This window comes from Colossoma macropomum, unplaced genomic scaffold (assembly GCF_904425465.1).
Source record: "Colossoma macropomum unplaced genomic scaffold, Colossoma_macropomum, whole genome shotgun sequence".
In the NCBI taxonomy this organism is placed as follows: domain Eukaryota; kingdom Metazoa; phylum Chordata; class Actinopteri; order Characiformes; family Serrasalmidae; genus Colossoma; species Colossoma macropomum.
Genome location: NW_023494805.1, coordinates 4,523,520 through 4,539,625, shown reverse-complemented (window position 1 = coordinate 4,539,625; position 16,106 = coordinate 4,523,520). Strand labels below are relative to the sequence as shown.

The window sequence follows — 16,106 nt, the reverse complement described above, 5'->3', positions numbered from 1 at the left end:
CTCCGATTCCAGTTCCTTCTGACAGGAATTGGAACATGATGTGGTCTTTGCTGTTGTAGCCCATCTGCCTTCGACGTGTTGTGTATTCAGAGATGCTTTTCTGATCATCACGGTCGTAAAGAGCGGTTATTTAAGTTCCTGTAAACTTCCTGTCAGCTCAAACATGTCTAGCCATTCTCTACTGACATCTTTTATATTTCCACCCACAGAACTGTTCTTTATAAAGGTTTGTTTGTTTTTTTGCTCCGTTCTATTTAAACTCCAGAGACTGCCATGTCTGTTGAGACTGTTTTTCCCTATTGTTGTTTTGATATGAACATTAACCCTTAGAAACCTAAAATTTCAGGGATTTTTTTGGTATTTTTTGGGTCAATTACAATTGCAATTATAAAGTATTTACATGTGACAGTCACACATGCCATATATTGTTATTGTCAGGAGACTCTGGGCTACTCAGATATGCCATTATTTGACATGTAAATGCTAACCGAAATGTGATATCTTTATGAATTTGGGTCATTTCTGATCAAAAATGTACCTAGCGCCTGCTAAATTTTATATTTTCTAATGAAAGAGATCTTGAAAACAAGTGCAGTTGTAGTTATCTTTTCAGAATTTGTTAGTCTGGAGTGTCTGTAAGCTGAAAGTGCAATAATTGTGATGGTGATTCATTCTTTTGGTTATTATGAGTAAAAATAAACAATTAGCATAAGGCGGACATTTTTTTTATTGATTTTCTGTCCTCTTGGATTCATGCTGAGTGCTAAAACTCTGATACACAGCAAGACAGTCTTTATTTTTAATTACAAATTGAGTTTAATATCAGTTTTAGTTTAATATCAGATACTAATATCAGATATTTTCTAATATTGCAAAAACTGAAAGCCCTTTGTTTATAATATGAAGGCAGAGATGTAATATAACAGAAGCGAGTGGGTTGTGGGTGATTTTGGAGCTGGACTGCTGGCTGATGGACGGTCACAGGTGGATGAAATCACTCTGGATGGTGAGGCAGAGTCTGATGAGTGATCTGATGTGTTAATCATGTCACTGTTTTAACCCTTTGTTGGAATATGAAGGCCAAACAGCAGAGCAATAATATCAGGATTTTAGGTGATATTCCGAGCCGAATTACTCACTGACGCTGACGTCACAGCTCGATGATGTCATGCTTGCTAGTTAGGGGCGGGTCAGCTGAATGTCCTGATATGTGGATCATGTTTGTACCTTAAACCGTTCTGAAGTTATGAAGGCTAGAAGTGACCCACCGTTTCTCCGGGTCCTAAAAGAGTGTATTTCAGCCAGTACTGCTGTCTTAATCCTGTTTCTGTGAAGTAACAGACGTTCAGCTTTGCTTTGTGCTTTGTGCTCTTCATCGTCCGTCTCTTTGAACTCTGGCTTTTGATTTATTCATTTTCTTTCTCTTTTCTTCTTTTTCGTTCTCTCGCTCTCTCAGTGGCAGTTCTGGCACTTTGGTTGGCGTTCCTGGTTGGTAATGAAGCTGCAGCCTCCACTCCTTTTTCCAGAATCCAGGAAAGAGAGAAAGTCCAGAGCTAAAACTCATGACATCACCACCTCACTCTGCACCACAGCTGCTCTAATTCACATTCAACAACAGGTCTTACATTATAATAACAGTGAGACACTCAGTTTGTATTGTGTGGCTCTTCAGTGTAAATTTTAGACTGTATACACTTGAAAAAGGTGGTTCTTCAGGGGTTCTTTAGACAATGGTTCTATATAGATCCACCAACACTCAAGAACCATTTGCATGTTTAAATGGTTCTTTGCATGGTGAAATGGTTCTTCAGATTGATGGAGAATGTGCTGTATGTGGTTCTATACAGAACCTTTTTGCTATATAGAACTCTTTTTGAAACGGTTCTATATAGAACCATATACAACACATTCTCCATCAATCCGAAGAACCATCTCATCTCTTTTAATCACGAAAAGGGTTCTTTTTCTTCACTAAAGAACCCTTGAAGAACCATCTGTTTAAAGAACACTCAAAGAACCGTATGCATGTTTAAATGGTTCTTTGCATGGTGAAATGGTTCTTCAGATTGATGGAGAATGTGCTGTATGTGGTTCTATACAGAACCTTTTTGAAAATGGTTATGCATATAGCACTAAAAGGGGTCTGCTGTTGTTATGATATCAAGCTTGTTACAATAAAAGTCCTCTCTTTGGTGCTATATAGAACCCTTTTCAAAACAGTTCTATATAGAACCATATACAACACATTCTCTATCAATCTGAAGAACCATTTCACTGTGCAGAGAACCCTTTGATCATGCAAATGGTCCTTTGAGTGATCATGGTTCTATATAGAACAGCTGTCTTTACCAAATGACCCTTGGAGAACCATCTTTTTTAAGAGTGAATGTAAGAATCAGTAGATGTTAATGTATGGCGCCATCTGCTGGTGGAAGGCTGTAATAACTCTGCTTGGTGGAGCTGTAAGCTAGAAATGTCTGTATTCAGATAAACAGTAATACAGAGTTTAGTGGAAACCTCCCATAAAAACAGCACAGCAAAGAAAACAAACAGATTGAGCTCATAATAATAATAATAATAATAATAATAATAGTAATAACAGTAATAATAATAATGAGAGTGTGTGCTTACAGTTCATAGTTCATGCCTTCATTAATCACCTAAAAGAGACAAAGGGAAACAGAACACACACCTGATTTCTTCATGCTCTTTATATGGAACATCTGTACAGCTGTGTTGAGTTATATATGACTAATGACTTTATGAATGAAACAGTTTGTGTTTATGAGAGAATGAAAGTTTGTACAGCAGGTTTAACTGAACTCAGCTCTGTGTTTAAATGATTAAACACTGATAGACTTTTCTTGTGTGAGTCTGTAAAGAAGTGAACAGCTGAATAGAGGAGCTGCTGCTTTTAGCTCGTAGATAGATAGATAGATAGATAGATAGATAGATAGATAGATAGATAGATAGATACTTTATTGATCCCGAAGGAAATTTAGCAAAACCATATTAATAATAGATTATTATTTATATTATTTTAATAATATAATGTTTGAATAGATTTAGTTTAATGTTGTTTTTCTCTAAATGGGAGCTAAAAGAAAAGCTCACAGTGTTTGTACAGAGCTACGTACCTTTATTCATACACATCAGAGCCTCACAGGACTGAATAGAGCTGTTAGAGCTGAGCAGATGGTGAATGAAGCAGTCTGGAATAATCCTGTTCAGCATGTAGAGCTGAGTAGAGCTGTAAAGACACATTAACACAGTCAGAAATGTCTACAAGGCCTTGGATGAACAAGTTAATCTGTGTTTGATATTTTGAGAAAAATGTGCTTCTGCTGTAACTCAGCTGGTGAATATCCGCCACCTGGCGGATAAAACCTGCAAGTGCAGTAAACTGTGATGATGAGGAGGTGGGCGTGGCCTCGTGATGTCACTCAGGAGAAGCGAAAGTAAAGCAGATCTGTGTGATAAACTGAGCTCCTTTCAGCGGGACTCGGTCTCCAGTCTGAAGTTCAGACCTTCTCAGAGGAGCTAACAGCGCCGCAGGTAAACTGACCGCCTCTGTGTGGCTCTCATTTCTGCACTGTGTGGACTTTTAAACTGTGCTGAGTGAAAAACGCCGCTGTCTGAATGTTGAACTTCACTGTAGAGGAAAACCGTTCAAAACAGGCGGGAAAAGTCCGCCCTCTGCGCATGCGCGGCTGCTGTACTGGGCTGACTTTCTGCAGTGATTTGTTTTGTACACTTTTTAGAGGTTTGATGAAGGAGCTGATGGTCATTCCTGCTGACCACATCACTCAGTTTAACAGGACTTTAAATGAATCTGTTAAAGACCCGTCTGAGAGTCATTATATATGAAAATGGAGTCTCAGTGTTGTACAAGAGACAGAATCTGCTAATAAGTGTGTTCAGCCTTAAACACATCAGTTGATCCAGTTTGACTGAATAATAAACGGTATGACTCCACATTGGAGCATGAAAAGCCAATGCTGAGTGTTTTTTTTTGGTCCGAGACCGACTTTAGCTAGTAAGTTACTGTTTGAACCATTTTATGTGTGTAAGTAAGCAAACCCACCTCAAGACCAGCAGAGAGAGCTGGTGTGGCTCCAGTGTTGCACTGAGTGCAGCAGCATTTAGATAAATTGATTTCATTTTGCCGTTATTAGTGTATGGAAAGTCTGAAACCAGAGCTATTAAAAGTGTCCAGGCAGTCACGTCAATGGTTACGTCCTCCTGAAATGACCGTGTTGCATTGTGGGATGCAGTATATCACGGAGACAGCTGTACCCACTTACTGGAATACTAGGCCGGAGTAGTTCGTCATCCGGGTATCTTTGGTGTACTGGAGAAATTCATGTTGGTAACACACAAACAGTACATGAGCAGTATGTACTCTATATCAAACACAGTCATCATCATCCAACACAGGCTGGGCTGCTGTGGGGAGCTTAGGGGGTGTGGCCATGCAGAGTGGCTCTTGGAGCGCTCCATACTCCCAGTTTAAATTGGTGTTGTTGTTGTTGTGTATTTGAAGCATAGTTGTGTTGCATAATTGTTGAATTGTGTCCATGGGTTTTGTGTGTGCTTGTCCACCCTCCTTGTATGACCTCCTGCGTTACCCCTCTCCATATTCTGTGTTAGGGTAGCGCTGGGCTGGGCGTTTCTGGTCTCTGTAAAGATTCTCTGTTGAAGTGCCTGTTACAGTAAAACAGCACCTGCCTGTATGTGCAGTGTTTTCCGCCTCTTCTTCTGCGCCGATACTATATAATATTCAGATTGAACCTGCAAGTTAAGAGTGAGTGAATGAATGACTGAGTGAGTGAATGTTTTCTTTGGTCTCAGATCTCCTTCATGGTGTCTCTGTGTCTCCTCTGTCAGTCATGGCTTCCTCCAGCAGTCTCCTGTCTGAAGATCAGCTCCAGTGCTCTATCTGTCTGGATGTGTTCACTGATCCAGTCTCGACTCCATGTGGACACAACTTCTGCATGGTCTGTCTCAAAGAGTGCTGGGACAGCAGTTCACGATGCAAGTGTCCAGTTTGTATGGAGGAATTCTCCAAAAGGCCTGAGCTGCGTGTGAACACGTTCATCTCTGGACTGGCTGCTCAGTTCAAGAAGTCAGTTCAGGTCAAATCCAGCAGAGCTCCAGAGAAACGTCCCTCCAAACCTACAAAAGTTCTGTGTAACTACTGCACAGATGAACAGCTGGAGGCTGTAAAGTCCTGTCTGGACTGTGGAGTATCTTACTGTGAGACTCATCTGATGCCTCATAAAACCATAGCTAAACTCAAGAAGCACAAACTGATGGACCCCGTGGAGAACCTGGAGGACTACATCTGCCAGAAACATGAGAGACCCCTGGAGCTGTTCTGTAGAAATGATCAGACGTGTGTGTGTCGGTTCTGCACTGAAGGAGACCACAAGACTCACAGCACTGTTCCTATAGAGGAGGAGAGTAGAAGGAAAAGGGTGAGAGACATTTTAATTTTACCACATATAGTTTCATACAGATTCCTAATGAATAGGTGTTTATTTGTCTTTGTAAAAGACCCAGCTGCAGAGGACACAGGCTGCAGTTCATCAGATGATCCAGAACCGACGGAGAAAGATTGAGGAAATAAAACGTTCAGTAGAACTCCATAAAGTGAGTTTTAACTAAATCTCAAATTTACTATACAGTTCTGAATACAGATAATAATACATAAGAAAAATAATCAAACCTAATAAAAATCAGCTTTGGAAGATGTAGTCAAGACAGAAAGTGTGGAGTGCCCTAAGTGTCTATCCTGGGGCCTTTTGTTTTCCTTATACATGTGTCCTAACAGCAAGCAAGCGTTTAACTGTAGTATCTCTTCGCGTCACAAAGGCTTCAGGATGTCTACATTGAAAACGTCGAGTGAGTAAACCAAGACAAAACATAAACAAACCACAAACCAATCATAAAATAGCTGATAGCTTCAACGACAGTGGCTGCTGCGCTTTTTTGCTGGGCAGCTTGGTTGTATCTTCTAATTCTAGCTAAGTATCCTTATAAATCAGTGATACAAAATAAATGGTATTCATTTACTTCCAACTTCCTGCACTCTGCAAGTTTCTCACCACATTGCTTCCTTTCTGTTAACGTCCTTATAGTTTGCTGGAAGGGTTGTACAGATCCCTCCTTTTCTCCACTTTGTATATGAGCTCTTCATCCAGTCTGAGGTGGAATACAGTGCATGTGATACAGTGATACAACGCATTGAAAATAGAAAAGGGGTGTCAGTCGAAAACACTGCGTCACATTGCACCACATAACACTCTGCCACTCGCAGCTGGTGTAGACAGCTTCATTGATTATAATGGGAGCATTTGGGTTTGGTTGTTGATGCTTGCTCATGTGTCTTGCTGTTAGGACAAGATGTAATGCTGCATTCATGTTGGACAGACCTGAAAACTAAACTAGACAGTCTAAATATGTTCTGAAGTGATTTTACATATATCTAAATTGTATTATACTACTGCTGACTCCTAGTTTGTATATGGAAAGCATGACATTTAGTGTGGAGTGCACCAGCAGTTTGTTTTCCAGGCATAAATGCTGGATGTAGGACAAAGGATATCTGCCAATTTATATTAGTTTGACTTGACATGTGATTATTATTATTATTATTATTATTAATTTTATTATTATTGGTGGTGTTGTTTCCTGTTAGAAAAGCACAGAGAAGGAGAAAGCAGACAGTGTGGAGGTCTTCAGAGCTCTGCTGCGCTGCATTGAGAGAAGCCAGGCGGAGCTGCTTGAGGTGATGGAGGAGAAGCAGAAAGCAGCAGAGAGGCAGGCTGAAGAGTTCATTAAAGAGCTGGAGCAGGAAATCACTGAGCTAAAGAGGAGAGACACTGAGCTGGAGCAGCTCTCCCACACTGAGGACCACCTCCACCTCCTACAGGTCAGAGTCCCTCTGTTTCTCAATAGTAATGCAGTCCATCACAGGACAGCACTCCCCATGCTGAGGGGTTTCTCCTCTCTCCTGCTGGACTGTAGGTTTACCCGTCCCTCTGCAGCCCCCCACACACCAAGAACTGGACTGACGTCAGGATTAACACTCATCTGAGGGTGGAGACTCTGAGGAGAGCTCTGTCTCAGCTTCAGGAAGAGCTCAGTAAGGAGATGGAGAAGATTCCTGAGATCAGTAAGTATTTACTGGTCAGAGATATTTGGATGTTCAGCAGATGTGAGTTTGAAGCAAGAAAAATTTGGGAAATCATTAAGATCCTGATACCAGAAATGAATGTTTGATACATGGGGTATTTATATATTTAATCCATGCTATCATTACACTGTCATTTGGTGTTAATTTTGGATTGTGTTTACACTAATTATTCATTTACTTAAGCCCAATTTAAATTCTGATAACTAATTAGATTTTCCTCTATTCTTTTCAGAAATAAAGAGAATTCAGCAACATGCAGGTATGTAGGCTGTGACTGATCCCATGATATATATGAGTAAAAAATATGTCAGTCCACCGAATTACATTATGTTTTTTTGTAAATTGTCTTCTTTTCTCAGTGGATGTGACTCTGGATCCTGATACAGCTCATCCTAAACTCCTCCTGTCTGATGATGGGAAACAGGTCACATGTGGAGACAAACGACAGAATCTCCCTGAAAACCCAGAGAGGTTTGATTATTGTGTCTGTGTGCTGGGAAAGGAGGGGTTCTCCTCAGGGAGATTTTACTATGAGGTTCAAGTTAGCAAGAAGACTGACTGGGATTTAGGAGTGACCACAGAGTCCACTAACAGGAAGGGACAGATTACAGCCAGCCCTAAGAATGGATACTGGACTATATGGCTGAGAAATAAGGCTGAATATAAAGCTCTGGACTCTCCTCATGTTCCCCTCTCCTTGAAACAGGCTCTTCAGAAGGTGGGGGTGTTTGTGGATTATGAGGAGGGTCTGGTCTCCTTCTATGATGTTGAGGCCAGCTCTCATATCTACTCTTTCACTGGTCAGTCTTTCACTGAGAAACTCTATCCTTTCTTCAGTCCTGGTATTAATAATGGAGGTAAAATCTCAGCACCACTGATCATCACACCTGTTGAATGTTGAAAGTGTCTCAAAAGTGAGGGAGCGCGCATTTAAGATGAAAACGGATTGGCAGATGGTGATCCAATTTCAGACATAAGTTGTGGGGAAGGGGGAACCTGTTAGGCCATGTCACCAACATGGTGGCCATCTTGAACGCCACCATCCTGAATTCAACTTCAGTTTTACAAATGGGTAAGTAGGTATGTGACCCATCAAACGGGTAGAGAGCTTCACCAGAAAAACTGTGGTGTGCTTCATGTCAACGTAACTTCATTTGTTCTCATGCTAAAGCAGTGATTTTATGTGAAACCAGAAAATTGACCATAAGGTCTATAGAATGTGTTCATGCTGTCCACCATGTTCGAGTGTTAAGGCTGTCCTTTTCTCCCATTCATGATCAACTTTCACCAAAATATCCAGCTGAATGCCAGCACAAGCATCAACAGTTCTGTCTTTAAGATGAACCACATTCCTCACAGAGTAAACAAGAGCCTTGACATGACCCCACAGATAGAAATCCAAAGGGGTTAAATAAGGAGATGGTGGTGGCCACTCGATTGGACCCATACGACCACTCCACTTTTAGGGAAACTGCACATCATGATATTCTCTTCCATCCTCTGACAACAATGAAGGAAACACGTCTTCATTTAACAACCTTGTGTAACAGCTTGTACTTAATGTTCTGTCAAAGAAGTAAGGATCCCACAGTTCAGGTACCCCATACACCCCACCATGCCCTGACTTTAGGTGAGGCAACCGTATTAGATGGATCAGTCCAGGGAGGGTTTAGTATCAGTGATGCTGTTTGTTGTCCTCGTCATTCACAAAAAAATCTGCTTCATCACTGAACAGGACCTGGTAGGGAAAATGAGCGTTTATGTTAATTTGCTGTGTGATTCATTCTACAAATGCTATCCGATGATCTATATTCTCCCCGGTCAGGTGTTGCAGCATCTGAATTAAACATTTTGTGAGTCAAGTCAAGATGGCCACCATGTTGGTCACATGGTCTAATAGGTTCCCCCACCTTCCCCCACAGCTTGTATCAAAAATTGGATCACTGTCTGCCAATCCGTTTTCATTTAATATGGGTGTTTCCTTACTTACTGAGACACCCTGTACTTCCATAAGTCCACTTTATACTGTCAGATTATGTTTATCATTTTATGGCAGAGCATAACTAAATGTATGTCCAAAAAAATACACTACACAGTGAATGAATAAATGAATGAATGAACAGTGTAACAACAATAAATAAATGAATCACTAATGACATTTATTGTACAGTGTTACAAAACTGTTTATCATTTGTCTCAATTTAACTAAATGAATAAATTTGACTGATGAACCATATAGGAGTCATTTTATATACAGATAAAACTCACACACTTTGGCCTCATAACAATTCTGTCAGGAACCCTTTTTTATTTGCATACACAGAATGTGAATATTTATGTGGTTATTATTTTTATTAGTGACCCTGTTTGTGACATCACTTCCTCACTCTGTGCCACAACTACGTTAATTAACAATCGGAAACAGTTCTTACAATATAGGGGGCCTTAATTTCCATGCATTTAAATCACAGCACCCAAAATATAACCTGTGGCTAATATCTTGAAAAAATGTCATCTCAAATACATTTATTTTTTATTATCAGCATCAGCCATTTTTAATTTCAATAACAAGTAATTAATTTTCCATTATTTGACTCAGTCTGGTCATGTGTGTTTGTATTAAACTGTTGATTAAAAACAGATCAAATATGAGAGAAAATTGAAGAGACCAGACTGAAAACCTACCGCACCTCATTTCATACCACACCTAATCTATTTCATATTCATTCAACAGTTCTTAACGTACAACAACCAAATGTGATATGAACAAGATTACCTATTATTATGTTATATTATTTGGGTTTTCCGTTTAGTGTGGACCTTCACAATGTGTTTAAAGTCAACATTCCCTGGGAAACGTGTCTGGAACTGTAATCTAAAAAAGTAAATGAGTGTAACTTGGAGAACATGTGTATTGTTTCTGAGCATCAGATCAATAGTAAGTCAGTGTGTGTGATTACAGACCCCTGGGACCCAGTGCGGACCCTCTGGTGATCCATCTGGCTAACAGACAGTGCAGCTCAGCCAATCACAGCCTTCCCTCTTCTGTATGAAGATGGAGACAGCTAACAGTCCATGAAAACTTCAAATAAAATATCTACTCAAGATTCATTAATTAGGTTTTTACAGTATTTTGCAGAAAATGTTGGTTATTTAATTTTACTGTACATTTTTAGATCAAAACAAGACAGAAAACCAGTATAACTGGTAAGCCAGGTGTCACCAGTCTAATCTGTAAAGTTCAAGAAGTCAGTTCAGGTCAAATCCAGCAGAGCTCCAGAGAAACGACCCTCCAAACACAAAAGGGTGCTCCTGCAGTGATGAAAAGCTGGAGGCTCTGAAATCCTGTCTGGACTGTGGAGTATCTTACTGTGAGACTCATCTGATGCCTCATAAAACTGCAGCTAAACTCAAGAAGCACAAACTGAGGACCCTGTGGAGAACCTGGAGGCTCAGTTCTACACTGAGACGGACCACAAGACTCACAGCACTGTTCCTAGGAGGAGATTATAGTGAAGAAGGTGGGAGATACTTAGTGAATTATTCACTCTTTCTCCTGCTTTTCCATTAATAAACTCCTCATATGATGAGAGCTATTGTTATAATTTGTTTTTATTCATCATAGATTCAAATGGGAGCAACACAAGTAGAAGTTCAGCAGATGATCCAGGACCGACTGAAGAAGATTGAGGAAATCAAACTCAGTAAAGTGAGTCTTAAGTTAATCTTAATGCTTATTTACTCGGCAGGCTTTACTGAATGCTCATAGTAAACACAATGAAAATCAATTCACCAAACTACACAATCTTTACAGTCAATTTAAACTGTGAAATCTATGAAAAATTTCATAATAGTAGTGAGAACAAATATCAGTTCTCGTCCACTTGGATATTAGGGTGCATTAAACATGTTTGGCACTGCAAATAACTGAATATCTTTCTATTAGACACACTTGAAAACTAGACTGCACTGTCTGGGAATGTTACTCTTGCTGAATTTGAATGAGAAAAGCATGACAGTTACTATGGAGTACCTCAAGTGTCTATACTGGGGCTACTTTTATTTTCTTTGCGCCTCCTGCTACTCTTCTGTATTATGAGTGACCATAGAACGCTCAAGGACAGTTTAATAAATTCCAGGGCAGCAAATTCCACAGCAAACATCAGCTAATGATGTCTGGTAATTTATATTTTGCTGTGGAAGACCTTGGTTCTGTTCTTCACTCTGACCTTACTTGTAGATCCTATACTGACAGCATTAGTAAAACTTTTCCAACAGGCTTTTCTCTCACTGCATGATGCTAAAACATTGACTTGTGCTTTTATTTTATATTATTTTAACTGATACAGAATTGAGTACTTAAGCAGTTTGAGTACTCTTTAATGTATTAAGGCAGTTATATTCATCATGTTTTTATCACTGTTCTTGTGTCTTGTTAGAAAAGCACAGAGAAGGAGAAAGCAGACAGTGTGGAGGTCTTCAGAGCTCTGCTGCGCTGCATTGAGAGAAGCCAGGCGGAGCTGCTTGAGGTGATGGAGGAGAAGCAGAAAGCAGCAGAGAGGCAGGCTGAAGAGTTCATTAAAGAGCTGGAGCAGGAAATCACTGAGCTAAAGAGGAGAGACACTGAGCTGGAGCAGCTCTCCCACACTGAGGACCACCTCCACCTCCTACAGGTCAGAGTCCCTCTGTTTCTCAATAGTAATGCAGTCCATCACAGGACAGCACTCCCCATGCTGAGGGGTTTCTCCTCTCTCCTGCTGGACTGTAGGTTTACCCGTCCCTCTGCAGCCCCCCACACACCAAGAACTGGACTGACATCAGGATTAACACTCATCTGAGGGTGGAGACTCTGAGGAGAGCTCTGTCTCAGCTTCAGGAAGAGCTCAGTAAGGAGATGGAGAAGCTTGATGAGATCGGTAAGTATTTACTGGTTTAGATGTTCAGATGTTCAGCAGAAATGAGAATTCAGGAAGTCGTTCAGATCCTGATACCAAATATGAATGTTTAGTAAATGAGGCATTTAGATATTTAATATAATATAATATTAATACGCCCATCTATGTTTATTACTACACTGTGTCATTTGGTGTTAATATTAAAATTCTGGTTTGTTTTTCATACTTATCAGTACTTAATTAAGTACAGTTTACAATATAATAACAAACACTATTGTCGATTATTCTTTTCCAAACAGAACTGAAGAGAATTGAACAGTATGCAGGTGAGTGAGCTCTCACTGATCACATAGTGCAGTCATATGCAAATGGTTTTATTAAATTATATGTTTTGTTGATTTTCTAAGTGAAAATAAATCAACACGTCCTCCACAGAGAACAAAGTTAATATGGCATTTTTCTGATAATTTTAGTGTACATTTTCTATTTTTGGGTTTGAGTTTAACATTTTTGCTGAACTGGTTTTAAACTGTGTGTTTCTCTCTCAGTGGATGTGACTCTGGATCCTGATTCAGCAAATCTCTTCCTCATCCTGTCTGATGATGGGAAACAGGTCACATGTGGAGACACAGAACAGAATCTCCCTAAAAACCCAGAGAGGTTTGATCCATTGGTCAGTGTGCTGGGAAAGGAGGGGTTCTCCTCAGGGAGATTTTACTATGAGGTTCAGGTCAGAGGGAAGACTAAGTGGACAATTGGAGTCACCACAGAGTCCAGTAACAGGAAGGGGAAGATTACAGCCAGACCTGAGTTTGGATACTGGACTGTGTGGCTGAGAAATGAGACTGAATATAAAGCTCTGGACTCTTCTCGTGTTTCCCTCTCCTTGAAACAGGCTCCCCAGAAGGTGGGGGTGTTTGTGGATTATGAGGAGGGTCTGGTCTCCTTCTATGATGTTGAGGTCAGGTCTCATATCTACTCTTTCACTGGTCAGTCTTTCACTGAGAAACTCTATCCGTACTTCAACCCCTCTAACAATGATGAAGGTAAAAACTCAGCACCACTGATCATCACACCTGTTAAACATCATAAATGAGGTTCATTTTTCTACAATAAAACTTTTTTAAGTCAGAAAATCTGACTTTTGAGGTGTCATATTTCAAATCACATAAAAAAATAGAAATATAGAAAAAAATTAATACATTTTAAAAATGAAGCAAGCAATGTATTTCAGAAATGTACTGTAAATGCAAGACAAATTAATAAAATGAATCATGTTCAAATATTTAATTAATAAAATTAAACTAATTTTCAGACTTAAACTGTATGTTCATGTTGTTCATCTTTATTTCTAATGATTTAAAGCATGAAAGCATCAAGTTTCCATTAAATTATCAGAAAATACTTTTAGGTTTAAAAATGTTGAATTATTTACTGCTCACAGTTACATCATGAAGCTCTGAGTTAAACGATCATCCTGAGAAGTTCTGCTGATTCTGTCAGACTAGAACTTTCTCTGGAGTCTCCTCCATATTTCCAGTCTTCAGCTGTGCAGTTCCAGTTAAAGCTGTCTGAGACTGGGAGATGATGGTGTTTCATCCAGCTGTTGAACACAGTGTCTAGTTTTGGACTGTGGTTAAAAAAAACTGTAACACAAGTTATTTTGAATATTAAAACCCATATCTTCAACTCTGAGTTTCAGCCTGGTTCTGTGGTTCCTTTGTGGTTCTTTTATTGGTTCTGGGGTTCCTGTAGTGGTTCTGTGGTTCCTTTATTGGTTCTGTGGTTCCTTTATTGGTTCTGTGGTTCCTTTCGTGGTTCTGTGTTTCCTTTATTGGTTCTGTGGTTCCTTTAGTGATTCTGTGGTTCTTTTAGTGGTTCTGTGGTTTGGGACAGTAAATCAAAGACACTAATGCACAGTAACACTTCTTATCAGTGCAGTGAAGCTCCTGAGAGTCAGACAGATAAATATGAGGAAGTTTACAGTGTTTAGAAAAGTGTGTTTCACTCAGTTCTGCAGCTTTAATCATGTTTGTGTGAAGTAACAGGTGTTCAGATGTGGTTTGTGCTTTGACTTCTCTGACTCCTCAGCTCAGAGCTAAAACCCATGACATCACTACCTCACTCTGTACCACAGCTGCTCTAATTCACATTCATTCAGTTCTTAACATACAACAAACAATTCTTCTTTATATCAAATTATACAAAATCACATTATATTATATTATATTATATGACATTATATTATATTGGTTTTCTTTTCAGTGCAGACCTTCAGCTCAGTGTGTTAAAAATCAATATAACCTGGGAAATGTGTCTGGAATCTTTGTACAAACAAGTAAATGAGTGTAATCTGAAGAACAGATGTTTTTTAATATAATTGTTGGTAAAACTTTACAATACTGGTCTACAAATCAGCAAGTATGAACATTTAACTAATGCTTTAATCAAAATGAAGTAATAGATAGACTAATTCTTAATCAGTATATAATGAAGCATATATATTAATAAGGATCAAGTCATATATGAATAGCCATTATTAGAGGTAATTGTGAAGCATCATTAAGGGTCTGGTCTCCTTCTATGATGCTGAGGCCACTTCTCATATCTGATCTTTCATTGGTCAGTCTTTCACTGAGAAACTCATCTTCCCTGTTATGCATTAGAAATGAGGTTGATTGTCCCCATAAACTCACTTTATTATGACAGAAAACTTGTACTGTCGCCCCGAAAATACACTATATATAAGTATTCACTCTCCCATCCAAATCACTGAATTCAGGTGTTCCAATCTCTTCCAAGGCCACAGGTGTATAAAACCAAGCACCCAGGCCTGCAGACTGCTTCTACAAACATTAGTGAAAGAATGTGTCGCTCTCAGGAGCTCAGTGAATTCCAGCGTGGTACAGTGATAGGATGCCACCTGTGCAACAAGTCCAGTCGTGAAATTTCCTCACTACTTAATATTCCACAGTCAACTGTCAGTGGTATTAACTCAGCCACGAAGTGGTCCGCCACGTAAAATGACAGAGCGGGGTCAGCGGATGCTGAGGCGCATAGTGCGCAGAGGTTGCCAACTTTCTGCAGAGCCAATCGCTACAGACCTCCAACTTCATGTGGCCTTCAGATTAGCTCAAGAACAGCGCAGAGAGCTTCATGGAATGGGTTTCCATGGCCGAGCAGCTGCATCCAAGCCTTACATCACCAAGCGCAATGCAAAGCGCTGAATGCAGTGGTGTAAATCTATACAGCACCAACGGTTCTGCTATTGTTACAATGTTATTATCTCCATTAATCTGAAGAACCACTTCATCATACAATGAAGCATTTGAGAATGAAATGGTTATTAAGATTAATGGAGAACATGTTGTGTAAGGTTCTTTTTAGAACCATTTTGTAAATCGTTCTATGTAGCACCAAAAACTGTTCTGCTACAATTATGATGTCAAGCTTGTACACACTAGCAGAACCCTTTTTGGTGCTATCCAGAACCATGTAATGGAGAACAACACGTTCTCCATTAATCTGAAGAACCATTTCATCATGCAATGAACCATTTAGGGATGAAATCGTTCTTCAGATTAAAGGAGAACATGTGTAAGGTTCTTTTAAGAACCCTTTCATTGTTGTAAGTGGTTCTAAGTAGCACCAGAAAGCGTTCTGCAATTGTATACAAGTTTGACATCATAACAGTAGCAGACTGCTTTTTGGTGCTCTATAGAACCACATACAACACATTCTCCATCAATCTGAAGAACCTGTTCACCATCCAAAGAACCCTTTAGTAACAGTTTGTATGTATATATATATATATATATATATATATTATGTTTATATTAGGGGTGGGAATCTCTAGGTACCTCACCATTCGATTATGATTCAGAGGCTGTGATGCGATTATAAAACGATTATCGATGCATCTTTTTTTTCTATACAGGATTTCTATTTTCTCACTGTGTCAGGACTGTGATCCATAATGAATTTACTTCCAATATCTTTTATTAATAAATGGA

General features: G+C 39.5%; 3 protein-coding genes across 4 annotated transcripts in view; 2 read left to right on the top strand and 1 right to left on the bottom strand.

The window, feature by feature from the left end:
- The window catches only part of LOC118825966 (E3 ubiquitin-protein ligase TRIM39-like), a 36,727-nt gene extending 27,293 nt beyond the window's left edge, over positions 1-9,434 (top strand). The window contains exons 2-7 of the mRNA XM_036596847.1: positions 4,888-5,477; positions 5,557-5,652; positions 6,701-6,934; positions 7,030-7,177; positions 7,431-7,457; positions 7,558-9,434. Of these exons, the coding sequence (XP_036452740.1) occupies positions 4,890-5,477; positions 5,557-5,652; positions 6,701-6,934; positions 7,030-7,177; positions 7,431-7,457; positions 7,558-8,099 (1,635 nt within the window). The 5' untranslated portion in view covers positions 4,888-4,889 and the 3' untranslated portion in view covers positions 8,100-9,434. The remainder of the gene's footprint in view (positions 1-4,887; positions 5,478-5,556; positions 5,653-6,700; positions 6,935-7,029; positions 7,178-7,430; positions 7,458-7,557) is intronic.
- LOC118825974 (E3 ubiquitin-protein ligase TRIM39-like) overlaps positions 1-16,106 on the bottom strand; it is a 424,414-nt gene that overhangs the window by 202,669 nt on the left and 205,639 nt on the right. The window lies entirely within an intron of this gene.
- Positions 10,488-14,949, top strand: LOC118825979 (erythroid membrane-associated protein-like). The gene is made up of 6 exons (XM_036596862.1): positions 10,488-10,719; positions 10,824-10,907; positions 11,638-11,871; positions 11,967-12,114; positions 12,393-12,419; positions 12,642-14,949. Exons 2-6 carry the CDS (start codon positions 10,830-10,832, stop codon positions 13,187-13,189), a joined length of 1,035 nt encoding a protein of 344 aa, XP_036452755.1. The 5' UTR covers positions 10,488-10,719; positions 10,824-10,829; the 3' UTR covers positions 13,190-14,949.

Excerpts from the sequence above, each read along its gene's own strand:
- LOC118825979 (XM_036596862.1), top strand. The coding sequence starts at position 10,830 with ATGGGAGCAACACAAGTAGAAGTTCAGCAGATGATCCAGGACCGACTG. Across the intron at positions 10,908-11,637 it reads AGGAAATCAAACTCAGTAAA|AAAAGCACAGAGAAGGAGAA; the intron begins GTGAGTCTTAAG and ends GTGTCTTGTTAG. Across the intron at positions 12,420-12,641 it reads GAGAATTGAACAGTATGCAG|TGGATGTGACTCTGGATCCT; the intron begins GTGAGTGAGCTC and ends TTTCTCTCTCAG.